Here is a 12,872-nt window from a genome sequence, read left to right on the forward strand (position 1 = left end):
AAGAAGAAGAAGAAGAAGAAGAAGAAGAAGAAGAAGAAGAAGAAGAAGAAGAAGAAGAAGAAGAAGAAGAAGAAGAAGAAGAAGAAGAAGAAGAAGAAGAATCCTTTCTATTATAAGCACAAGGCCTGGAATTTCGAGGGAAGGGGCCAGTCGATCAGATCGACCTCCAGTACGCAACTGGTACTTAATTTATCGACGCCGAAAGGGTGAAAAGCAAAGTCGACCGCGGCGGAATTTAAACTCAGAACGTAAAGACAAATGAAATGCTGCTCAGCATTTTGTCCGGCGTGCTAACGATTCTGCCGTCCTAAAATATCAGTACTCCGAGTGAGGTACATAATAATATATTGATAACTCTAATGTTGATAACTCTAATGTTGATAATCATAATGTTTACAATTAATAAAGTTGATAATTATAATATATATATTGATCATTGCATTGCTGTCGACTAATAATGTTGATAATTACAATGTTGATAATTATAATGTTGATAATTATATTGTTGCCATTTACCAATGCGTTTCTATAATTTAAACAGCTGACTGTAACAGAGCAGGAGATGGTTTAATCGAAGCTACTGCCACCCATAATGGTAAGGTAATTCCTGTGGAAGTGATTGAAAGACAACCAAGGGTGTACGCCATTACATTTACTCCAGACACACCCGGAAGTTACAAAATTAGGATATTCTACGATGGGAAAGAGGCGAAATGTAAGATTTATACTTTTTTTATACAGATTTGTTTTATCATTTTTTATATTTTTGTTTCTATACCGCTACAACAGTCGACGACCTCAACATGGCGTCACCAAATCATCATCGTGCCACTACAATACTACAACATTATTGAACTACCATATTAACATCACATCTTCAAAAACAGTTTCAACCTCATGACTACCACATCATCATAACACGACCACGTTGTATAGGTATTGGCTGTGTTGTATGTGTTATATATGTAATAAATGATTATGAATAAAAGAATTGTTCAAATTATGTTACGAACGTCTCCAGAGAATAATCATTTATTTGCTAAATAATGTATAACATTATATAATTGCATAACCAGACCATTTCATCAGACATCTTTCTATGTTGTTTCTTCTGTTGTAGGTTCTCCGTTTATTCACGTCATTGATGCCTTAATGATGCCGATAGCTTACGGAGATGGACTCGTTTATGCTTTCGAAGGAAAACCCTGTATTTTCTATGTTAACCCTTACGGACAAAGGGGAAACTTATCAGTTCAAATCAAAGGTTAGCCCTGAATTTTCATTTACATTGAAACGGTTGACACATCGCATTTGAATGCCTTCTTCATATTTTTGTCGTTTATATGCTTGTTTTTGTTGTTAATCCTGCAGCTGAGGTGAACTATTTTTATATCCCGAATAAGGGAAAACATTTTATTCCTAGGAATCCAAAGACACAGTTTTAGATTATGTAACAGCAATAATATTTCTTATTTTTTAATGATTTAGACAGAAAGTACATGGTGTGGGAGTTTGATCTGACTAAAAGATTTCAGTCCAGACGACGTTTAAATTTATTACACAAATACAGGTCAAACTGTGACTTCGAAGTTTCGCTGGTAACGACCCGTGAAACATCATATCTATATCTATCTATTTCTTTCTCCCCTTTCTATCTATCTATCTATCTATCTATCTATCTATATATATATATATATATGATGGTTATGAGATTTCAGACGGTTTCGGGTCTTTCGACATCAGATCCTCACACAGTTGACCCAGCTGCTGTTGATCAAGTCCCAGCAAGTACGTATGTACGTATGCATGTATGTATGTATGCATGTGTTTATACAAGTCTGTATGTATGTATGAGTATATACGTGAAATCATTAAAAATGTCGGCCCGTTTCTTCCTAAAAACTACGGAGAAGCTTTGTTCAATAAGATGACTCTACTTTGTTTATTATTCCAGGACAAAACTCGGAGCTTCACCCAACTATGACCCTTGATCCAAACGGACACTATAAAGTCTGTTATAAACCAGTTGAGCTGGGAAGACATTCAATTCACGTGAAATGGAGCAATCAACCCTTGGAAGGTAACAATTGATCAGCGATAAAATATTCGATAACAAGAGATATTATATGAAGAGTGGGATATATCAGTATTGGTGGATATCAAGTAGCACTGGATAACATATAGAGTCGGGTGATATATCTTTCCCTCTAATTCAGAGGTTTATTAGAATATCTGTGGTAGTCAAATCGACTTATAATAAAGGCGGGTTGAACCATGTCATTGGCACTGAGATATAATACTAGCAAATGTTCTAAATTTTACAGCAAGTTTCCATTGAACTCAAAATAGTTACCATGGTTACCTTAGAGGATAACAAAACACCCTCTCACTGTGCAGATATTGTTGAATCAGTATCTTTTAAATATGAATCCAGTTATATGTATTATTACGAAGGGTTCGGTTTTTACCCTGCTGACTCAGCTGTAATAGCTGTTATTATAAGAACAGATATTGAACATAGATGCAAATAGCTGCTATGAGAAATATGCATACAGACACACACACACACACACACACACACACACACACACACACATACATATGGCCGAATGTTTAGGGTGTTGCACTCACGATCGAGAGATCGTGGTTTCAATTTCTAGATCGGCTGAGGCGTTGGAAAAATACCCCGGGGTGGAGAGTATTAGTCACTGCAACTTACTGTAAATACATTCCATTTTACTTACATTACTATTGTCCAACCATGACCATCCCATTTTTTGTATATCTATGACTCCATTGTCCAACGTGTCCTTCCTTTTTTTTTTAAGACGGTAGGGTGTGATTAGGAGGATATTTCACTACTATTTCTAGGAGGCCAAAAGACCACATAGAGATTCCTTCGTTGTTGCTGTTCTCATTACAACTGTTACCATTGTTATTGATGTTGTTGCTGTTATTTTCAGGCAGTCCTTTCCACCCGGTAGTTGTAAACCCAGATAGAGTGCGAGTGTTACTAGGTTCCAATAATTTACTAAATGCTGCCGAACTCCAATCCAATGACAAAATCCGAGTCCCACTTGTGGTGAATGAACAGAAGCAGTTGGAGTTCCACACGAGAGATGCCGGACCAGGTAAGGAGTATACAGCCACTCCGAGTATTGCATTAATATTTATATATATATGAATTGTATAATGTCCAACATACATATTGATGCAAACATGTACATATAATTTCTTGCATACTGAAATTAATACTACGTGAAGAAGGTTGCGAAACGGCTGTAAACCTATGGATGTCACACGATTAAATAACCTATTTTCACCTCGTAACACACACACATACGCGCGCGTACGCATGTATATACATACAGGTGCGACACAAACACAATGTGTGTATATGTATATATAAATCAATATAAATATATAAACTATTTCAGGTGAATTAACTGCAGAAGTGATAGGACCCTCAAAGAAAGTTCCCATCATCATAGACTCTCCCAATTCGACCACCAAGATTATTAGTTTTACCCCAAGAGAAGAAGGTAGGTTAACTTTGGCTGGTATTTATATTTACGTATAGAAAATAAATAGGGGAAAAATAGAAAAAAAAGGGTCACGTTTACTATAAATTATAATTCTATCTTCATGGTCAGATTATTGAAAATAAAGGGCGAAACAGAATGAAGAATAAAATTAAACGTTTAGAGATAATAAAGTGATAAAAGTGATGGAGACTAACCATTTCTGTTTCTTCGAAGGATCTAAATTATCCTCTGTCTTTCACGACAAACTATTTGCTTTTCTGTTTATTTATTTCTGTATTTTGTATTTTGATTCTAATTGTATTTTGTCTGTTACAATATCTGTAGCCTTAGTTTGGTCTGTAGACTGTTGAAAATGACACATCCCTTTCGGCATGCATTGTCACATTGAGTGAAATAACGGTAGGATCTATCAAAGGGCGTATTTAAACGATCACCTGAGGAGGTGCATTTTATACTTCAGATGCATGATAATGATTACATAACATCTCATCAATGTACTATGAGTGTACGAAACAATTGTAGTGATTTTTATATAAATGTCTATCATTTATGTATGGATGTATGTGTGTATGTATGTTTTATATCGTCAAGTTCAACAATAACATGAGAAATTTTCATTAAATATTTCAGGATCCCATCAAATTGAAGTCTTCTGGTCTGGTTATCCGTTGCCCCGTTCACCGTACGAGGGTTATGCCACCCAGCAACAAGTACCTAATGTGAGACCAGACGTACCGCTCTTTCTCTCGGTTCCAAATGACAAACGGCCCATAACTCCAACTTCTAGCGTATCTTCAAGCGGGAAGCGAAGTCCGAGCTTCCCCAAAGTGATTCTGAAAGGATATGGATTGAAAGAAGCCAAAGTTGGTTATCCTGCCAGCTTCACGGTGGATGGCACCGATGCCGACTATGGTAAGTTCCTGTAAGACCCTTCTTTACATGTATATTTAGCTTTGTTGTTGTAGAGTGATCAACTTATGCGCATTTATTCTCCAGCTCACCTTTTCCGTGGCAAGTCCCAATGACTTTGTCACACAATGACCCAATGACCTTGTGGCACAATGACCCATTAACCTTGTGGCACAATAACCCAATGGCCCTTATGCCACAATAACTCAATGACCATGTGACACAATGACCTTGCAACACAATGACTCGATGACCTTATGACACAAAGGCTCAATGTCCTTGTTACACAATGACCCATTGACCCTGAAACCTTGTGACCCAGTAACCCAATGACCTCGTATCCCAATGTCCTAATGATCTAATGATACAATAAATCAGGAACCTCGCCATTCATTTATTCACCATGAACCAAGTGGAAGAATAAGATTTTTAAAGAAAATTATTAAACATTAATTAACATTATCTAATGAAATTATGTAACATTATTTAAGCATTTGAGTGCTATAGGATGGCTGGGTGGATCGGGTGGTGGACAATTAACCAAAAGTTTGGTGGTTAATCGAACAGAACAGATTTGTCTCTCATCTGTTTAATTCAAGAAAAATTAGAGATAATCCTCAGATTATGGGTGTTTTTATGATTGAAAAAACAATTGGCTGAGCAAGTAACTTAATAGAATTAAGTTCCTGCCAAATAAACAGAGATCTGGGTTCAAATTTTGAGGGAAGTACTTGTCCTTAACACTTTTCCGTTGCATCACTTGAAAAGGGCATGAATGTCACATAATCCTAAATATTGTGTTTCTCTCTCAAATATCTGTTAAGATTTCATTGGTTAATGAAATTTTGTTGAGGTTTAACTCCAGGTTAGCATCGATCGAGTATACTTGTAATGAAATATACTTCAACCATGACCATCCCCTCTGGTTCTCAGACAGAATTTATTCAGGTCCACATCATTTAATATGGTATATCATTCAGGTCCACATCATTTAATACGGTATATCATTTAAGATGGTAGAGTCAAGTGTAAATTTGAGAGGGATCTGACTGTTATTTCCAGCACATCGAGTAACCAGGGATTCCCTCAGGGGTCATTTTCAATAAGGTTGCTGTTTGTTATCCATTTATTTATTCCTGTATTTCCAGGTGAACCCTACGCAAAACTCACTGGTTACAACCAACAGGATGCTGTTGAAGTCTTCACTCGACATCTTGGTCACAACGTATACATGTGCGAATACACCCCTGTAAAACCAGGAGCACATCTCCTCTCTATATTATGGAACGGTCGCAAACTGAAAGGATCACCTTATAAAGTAAACGTGCATCCACCGGATTATCATCAAAAGATCTTGATGGTGGATGATTTTCCTAAAAGATTACAGAACCCCACAGTTGGGAGCCGGCTTAGTCTAAAGTTCAACCCACAAGACAGTGGAATGGGTAAGCATCTTTTATTTTCTGTTCTTGTATATCAAATAATAATTGTTTCATTAAAATGTTCTGATGTAAACAGAAAGAATGAAGAATTGCCAGGAAACTGAATCTGTAAATTGATTATAGGAAATTTTGCTGTAAACGTTTTTGCTGTAGAAAAATTCACTGTAAGAAATCTTTTTTTTTAAATGACCTCATCCCATTCTTTTAACATTTGACATTGAACAGTCATTGAGAAGGTTGCAAGAAGCAATGAAAGAGCTTTGTCAAATAAAATCAAAGCAATCAAATATTTGATAAATGAATGGAAATGGGCCAGTGTGTGTGTCAATTATATTGGCATAATGACTCTCCTTAGACACAACAAAATTTGTTTCAACACACGAATTCACATAAATAATCTTGCAAACCAAATACAAAAACGAAGTTGAATAATGATCTGTCTATTTAATGCTTTCATAAAACCTTTACCATTTTTTTTTTATTTAAAAAAAATTCTGATATAATACTCTTTATCAATGTCCATGTGGCAAATTTGTCTCACGGGGAATTTGTCTTTATGGTGGATTTTCCTATACAGCAAAATTTCTTATGATGAAGTTTCAAGACACACTGTGAATTAATTAGAATTCACAGTTGTAGTTATTTTACTTCACTTAACAACACTAGTACTCTTGGGGAAAGGCATAAACATCACAACTTGTACAAATCTTATTGAGAACATAAATGAAGTGAAAAGAAATGAAGACATTTCAATCTGGAATCGAAACCATGTTATAAATTAGTGTATCCAAGTTGTGCTATGATGTTAACCAACCATTTCTTAGAACACAAGATATTAAATTTAAAGTTTTGAGGAAAGGAGAACAAATTTCAATAATGTTTTTCTCAAGAATATCAGGAATATGTTTGGAATGAAATAGGAACATCTGAGGATGGAAACCAGCTCAGCTCGGTGGAGGCTTACCTTTATTCTAGAACACTCAACCAGTAAAGTGATGACGATGTAGCCTGAGAGTCTAACTACTCAGTGGTCACTCAATTGTCTTCAGACCTTTAAATGGGATTGTTTGGTTTATGGACACACTATGATGGTCAGTCCATAAACTGACCATACAGTATGATCAGTTACCTGAATGACCATCCCAATGTGGGCAATCAGTTAAATGATTGCCAAAATATTATTTAATTAGTTTTAAAAATATTTCCAGCTACTTGAATATTAATTTTGGTTTTTTAATAGATAATATTTTATATTTCAATTTTCCAGTCTGTTTGATACTTTGTTTTGATTGACACCTTACCTATCTACCCACCTGCCTACCTACCTACATACATGCTTATCTAAACATCCACCAACCAACCAATCAATACGCCTACCAACCTATTCCCCTACTTATCTACCTACCAGTGTACACACCTTGCTAGCTACTCACTTAGCTATCCACCTATCAATCAACATACCTGGCCACTTAACAAAATACCTACCCACTAGTCTAACCAAATTTAATTCAATTTAACTAAATTAATTTGGTTAATTACTACAAGTGAGAATATCTTCAGGGAAAGATGTACAAAGAAATTTATCATATTTAAAACAAAATGAAAACATAAAAACAAGAATACAGGGTACCATTAAAGTTTAAAATATATACATTAATAAAAATACAGTTATGCAAAAAGAAAAAAATATAGTTATTCATAAATTAATATAAATAATGATTCATATTTTTGCATGGGTATGTCTGCATTATCATTATTTATATTAATTTATGAATAACTATATTTTTTTTTAAACTGTATCGATTTTTATTAATGTATATATTTTCAACTTCAATGGTAGACTGTTTCTTCCTGTTTCTATGCTTTCGTTTTGTTTTAAATACAATAAATTTCTTTGTACATCTTTCCCTGAAGATATCCTCACTTGTAGTAATTAACCAAATTAATTTAGTTAAATTAAATTAAATTTGGTTGGTTTTATGCTGCAAGTAAGGAACTGAAACAATTGTAGGTCCGGTCTCGTCAATGTTAATAAACTTTTATAAATCTTATCTCCATCACTTTTTTTTTTTTGCATAATATTTATAATATTATATATGTATGTGCCTATATTATTAGGTATTCAACCAGTCTAATCTTAGATAATTTTATCCCTCCAAGACTTATATCCTCACTTGTACCTTGATATATACATATATATGTACATGTATGTGTGTGTACATGTACATACACACATGCCTACCTATATGATCATACACACATGCATACTTATATATACATACACACATATTTCCATACATAAATACATATCAACTAACATACAACCAACTGACTCACCCATTACAAATATAATCTGTAGGTGGAACAGTAAAAATATGCAAAGTTTTTCTCAAGTTTAAAAGGTGACAGTCTTTGTTATCTACATTCCAATGATGATAGAGCTTTGTATCTTTGTCAGAAACTAACTCCTTCCTCAGAAGGAGAATTTAAATAATTAAAAAGTGAAGAGAACCATACATACCTTGGTGGGCCTCTATTAAATTTGGTTCATCCAGAACCAAATTTAAATGAGGTCCAATAAGGCTGAAACCCTGATATATCAAAAATAAAACCCATGTGGCCTCTGTAAGTGTTATTAGGATTATCCCAAAATAATTTGAATTATCAAGGTTAAAGATATAATATTTTATGTTAAAAATATAACAAAGTTCTTCACAGGTGTTTTTCTGTAATTAAGGCAAAGCAAATATTTGTTTTGTTGTTTTTTTGCCCTTCTTTTCCTGCTTGTTGTTTGGGTTCGAACGCACAACCTTCTCTTTACTAGAACAAGAAACAATCACTAAAATTTACGTAGTGAGACCAGAAGAAACAGCAAAACGGCAACCTTGGTTGGTGCGTGGGCTCAAACGGTTTTTTAAGAAACGGCGGCAACCTCATGTCCACCAAAGAGTACTGAAGAAATCAGTCGATAAACACAAATCTGGGTGTAAGTATAGGCTCTGAGGTGGACGATGACAGAATAATGATGACAACGATGCTGAGGACGATGATGATGATTATGATGATGATGTTGATGATGATCACAGAGACACATATATGTGTGTATATGTAGACTAGCCGCTCTCTTTCTTTGGCTTGAAACCCTAAGCTATTAGATCCTTGCCAAAGCTGAGTGCATAAAATGAAAGCCCTCTCTTCCTTCCTTAGAACTATTTAGTACAAGCTTTTGTGTAAGACTCCTTTAGTGCAGATTTTAAGCTCTAGAATATTCTGGAAGAAACCAGAAAATGCCGCATACAGCAATCAAAGCTTGAATGTAGATGTAGAGCAATTGTAGTAAACTGAAAGCAACCAAATTGATGAAGCAATGTCAAAGCAACCAAACAGACCAATCTTGAAGCAACCAAAGTGGCCCCTTATGAAGCAACCAAATGGAATGACCAAAAAACAAATTCAGTTATTTTTTTTTTGTTATTTTTATTGCTTTGTCATATTTCATTTTTAATTTCTTATTTCCTTTCCAAGGTATGTTCCGTTTTTGTTTCAAGATTTCCTTGGCTTTTTCTAAAATTGCCAAGTCTGTAGGACATTGCTGTGCTTTCCATAGATTTCTTTTAGACATTTTGCTGCTTTGATCTTATAGTTGTTGTTGTTCTCGTTGTTACTGTCATTGTTTATGCTGTAGCTCTTGCTGTTGTTGTCGTGCTTTAACAGTCCCAAAAACTGTTTCCATTGTTGTTGTTGAAGATGATGATGATGGTGCTGATGATGACGACGATGTTCTTCTTTGATGCCCCTCCCTCCCCCCTCTCTCTCCTTCCTCCAATCTCTTCCAGGAATCTCCTTAACTAACGCCATGACACTACTCAACACTCAACCACACACACTTTCAGCTTCTTGTTTGCCAATCCCCTCCCCCAAAGTTCGTATTCCTTAGAGGGAAAATAGCCGGTGTTCATGCCTTTCCCAATAACGGTGGAACTGTCCCAAATACAGATTGAAACCATGTCATGATCCTTGTTGTCTTGACTTAACCCCTCAATCTACAGACATTGGGCACCACTACCACCTCTACTACCATTCTGTTATTACAGCCACCACCGCCACCATCACTATTACCACTACCTCCACCACCTACAACAGGAATCTTCTTTCCCCTTCTTATTCCCTAATCTCCCTCCACCCCCACAACTATTGGCCCCTTTTTTCTTACATGTCGAATAAAACATACAAATGTTGTAAAGTTTAGTGTATGTGTAAGTGTGTGTGTGTGTGTATGCATATATTGTGCCCTTCATGCAACAACCTACACACAGATATATACATATGTAAACATATATATATATATATCAAACACCCATACATACACATATACAAATGCATACATATATACAAATATATGCATATATATATATATATATATATACACATGTGTACAGCTATATATATATAAATATATGTACATGTATATAGATACATCTATATATACACATGAGTACAGCTATATATATATGTGTGTGTACATATATATATAAATGCACATACATGTGTGTACATATAAATGAAGAAATATATCTATAACGTAAAATCTGGTATTTCTAACAGGTATGTTGACAGCTGAGTGCTTAGGTCCCTCCGGCCTAGTCCCCTGTCATGTAAACAGGAATCCAGATGGAACCCAGAGCGTGAGAGTCACCCCAAGGGAACCAGGAAAACATTTACTTCAAATCAAATACGATGAGATCCACGTTATGGGTAAATATTTCACCGTTTCTCTTTATTTCTTTCATGTCACTCTTAACCATTTAAATACCAATGCAACAGAGATAAACCCAGGTTCTGTTATACAAACTTCCCATGATACATATGTCTATATATTTTCCTGGTTTAGCCCCCATTTAAGGATCATCCGTTCCCTAGCATGAAAAAACACATGGCTGGGAACCAGTACCACAGTGATCATGTGTGTTAATGTTGATGTAATATCTATTGTATAACTAAGAAGATGATGAAACAATTGTAAACGAATGGAATAAACATCTATCCACTCACCTCACTTCTCTTATGAGTTCTACTTATAGTGGCTGTGTGGTAAGTAGCTTGCTTACCAACCACATGGTTCTGGGTTCAGTCCCACTGCGTGGCATCTTGGGCAAGTGTCTTCTACTATAGCTTTGGGCTGACCAAAACCTTGTGAGTGGATTTGGTAGATGGAAACTGAAAGTAGCCCGTCGTATGTATGTATATATATGTGTGTGTGTGTGTGTGTCTGTGTTTGTCCTCCTAGCATTACCTGTCAACCGACGTTGGTGTGTTTATGTCACTTAGCAGTTCGGCATCATGCATGTACATGATGAGGTCTTTTATTGATTGATAAGGCACATAGCTACAGATCTATTGAGGACATTTAAATGACGTGTTGGGGCAGTCATGCCTTTCTTTTGTATAGAGAATTAACAACAAAAGTGAAATACTTCCAATCAATAATTTATGCTGTTGTTGTTGTCGTCGTTGAATGTCTAATGTTGTTTTGGTGACAGGGAGTCCATATGAACTTGATGTGGGTGTGTCAAAGCACACAGGAAAGGTCGTGGTGAGCGGACCAGGATTACAAGATGGCATCCTTGACCATTATAACAGTAATTTTATGGTAAATACTCAGAATGCTGGACCCGGAGAACTGAAAGTCAGCATCATGGGACCTAAAGGTAAGTCTTGACGTTTTTCCAAATATGAGGCTGGTGCAGCCTTCTGGCTCACCAGTCCTCAGTCAAACCGTCCAACCCATGCCAGCATGGAAAGCGGAGGTTAAACGACGATGAAGATGATGACATGTATGTGTGTGTGTGTGTGTGTGTAGAGCATGAGATGTATGTGTGTATATAGAACATGTGGCATAGGTGTTAGTGGAACATGTGGGACAAGTATGTATGTGGGTATCTGGGAGGCATATAGTGTATATATGTGTGTATGTTCACATGTAGAAGATGTGGAGTGTGTGTCTGTGGAACATGTATGTGTATGTATACAGGTGTCTATAGAACATATTGGGTATGTATATGTGTGGAGCATAAGATGTATGTATGTTTGTGTGTAGAACATGTGGAGTGCATGTCTGTGGAACATGTATGTGCCTGTGTGTATGCGATGTATGTAGACAACAGGTAGTCTATGTCAAACCCATGTCAGCATGGGTATGACAGCTGTCATGAAGTCTCTCACTTGTCACCTTCATTAGTTGGCAATCACACCAACAAAGATGAAACCAGCCATATTTGTTTTTCACTTTTACATCTAGAATTAAAACCCTGATTAAAGAAGTAATCACACTCAGTGCGGTGCTCCAGCATGGCCATAGACATACTCACAAAAACAAATTAAAAAACTAAAAAATGCTTTTGTGTAAACTTGTGTTAATATTATTTACCAAATTCTACCTGTTTTCTTAACTTTGGTCATTCCAGGCGCCTTCAAGACAGAAATGCATCGCAACAGTCATGCAGACAAGATCTTCACCTGTTCTTACAGACCAATCGAGGCCGGAGTTTACACGATTCACGTGAAATGGTCAGGAGTCAATGTTTCTGGGAGTCCATTTATTGTTCATCTGGCAGAAACAAGAGAAGAACTGAGCCGCATGTTATTCGAAAGGATTTCTATGACACACGAGCCACGGTACCCAGACACCTTATATTAATAGGGGACCAGATGCACATTGATGGACCCTACATTCTGGAAGAATCCGTGCGAGCTCCTTAAACTACATATTAATTAAAAAGGGATCAATGGATGTAAAACATAATTGCAAATACAAATATTGTTATATTTTGATTTTTTTTGTTTTTTAACATTTTCAAATGAAGGGGGGGGGGGAGAATGGCTGTGAGGTTACATAATTGGACAATATTAATTAATGAGTTTTGAATTAACTACAGCTATTATACAGCACAAGGTACATAACTCTGCTTGCATCAGT

General features: G+C 36.0%; 1 protein-coding gene across 1 annotated transcript in view; it reads left to right on the forward strand.

Annotated features, from left to right (window-relative positions):
* LOC106884050 (filamin-A) overlaps positions 1-12,727 on the forward strand; it is a 14,667-nt gene extending 1,940 nt beyond the window's left edge. The window contains exons 2-11 of the mRNA XM_052974883.1: positions 542-715; positions 1,121-1,264; positions 1,955-2,080; positions 2,964-3,131; positions 3,438-3,542; positions 4,176-4,457; positions 5,603-5,899; positions 10,502-10,651; positions 11,437-11,604; positions 12,361-12,727. Coding sequence (XP_052830843.1) covers positions 542-715; positions 1,121-1,264; positions 1,955-2,080; positions 2,964-3,131; positions 3,438-3,542; positions 4,176-4,457; positions 5,603-5,899; positions 10,502-10,651; positions 11,437-11,604; positions 12,361-12,593 — 1,847 coding nt within the window. The 3' untranslated portion in view covers positions 12,594-12,727. The remainder of the gene's footprint in view (positions 1-541; positions 716-1,120; positions 1,265-1,954; positions 2,081-2,963; positions 3,132-3,437; positions 3,543-4,175; positions 4,458-5,602; positions 5,900-10,501; positions 10,652-11,436; positions 11,605-12,360) is intronic.
* Positions 12,728-12,872: the final 145 nt, after the last annotated feature.

Source organism: Octopus bimaculoides, chromosome 19 (assembly GCF_001194135.2).
Source record: "Octopus bimaculoides isolate UCB-OBI-ISO-001 chromosome 19, ASM119413v2, whole genome shotgun sequence".
Classification (NCBI taxonomy): Eukaryota; Metazoa; Mollusca; class Cephalopoda; order Octopoda; family Octopodidae; genus Octopus; species Octopus bimaculoides.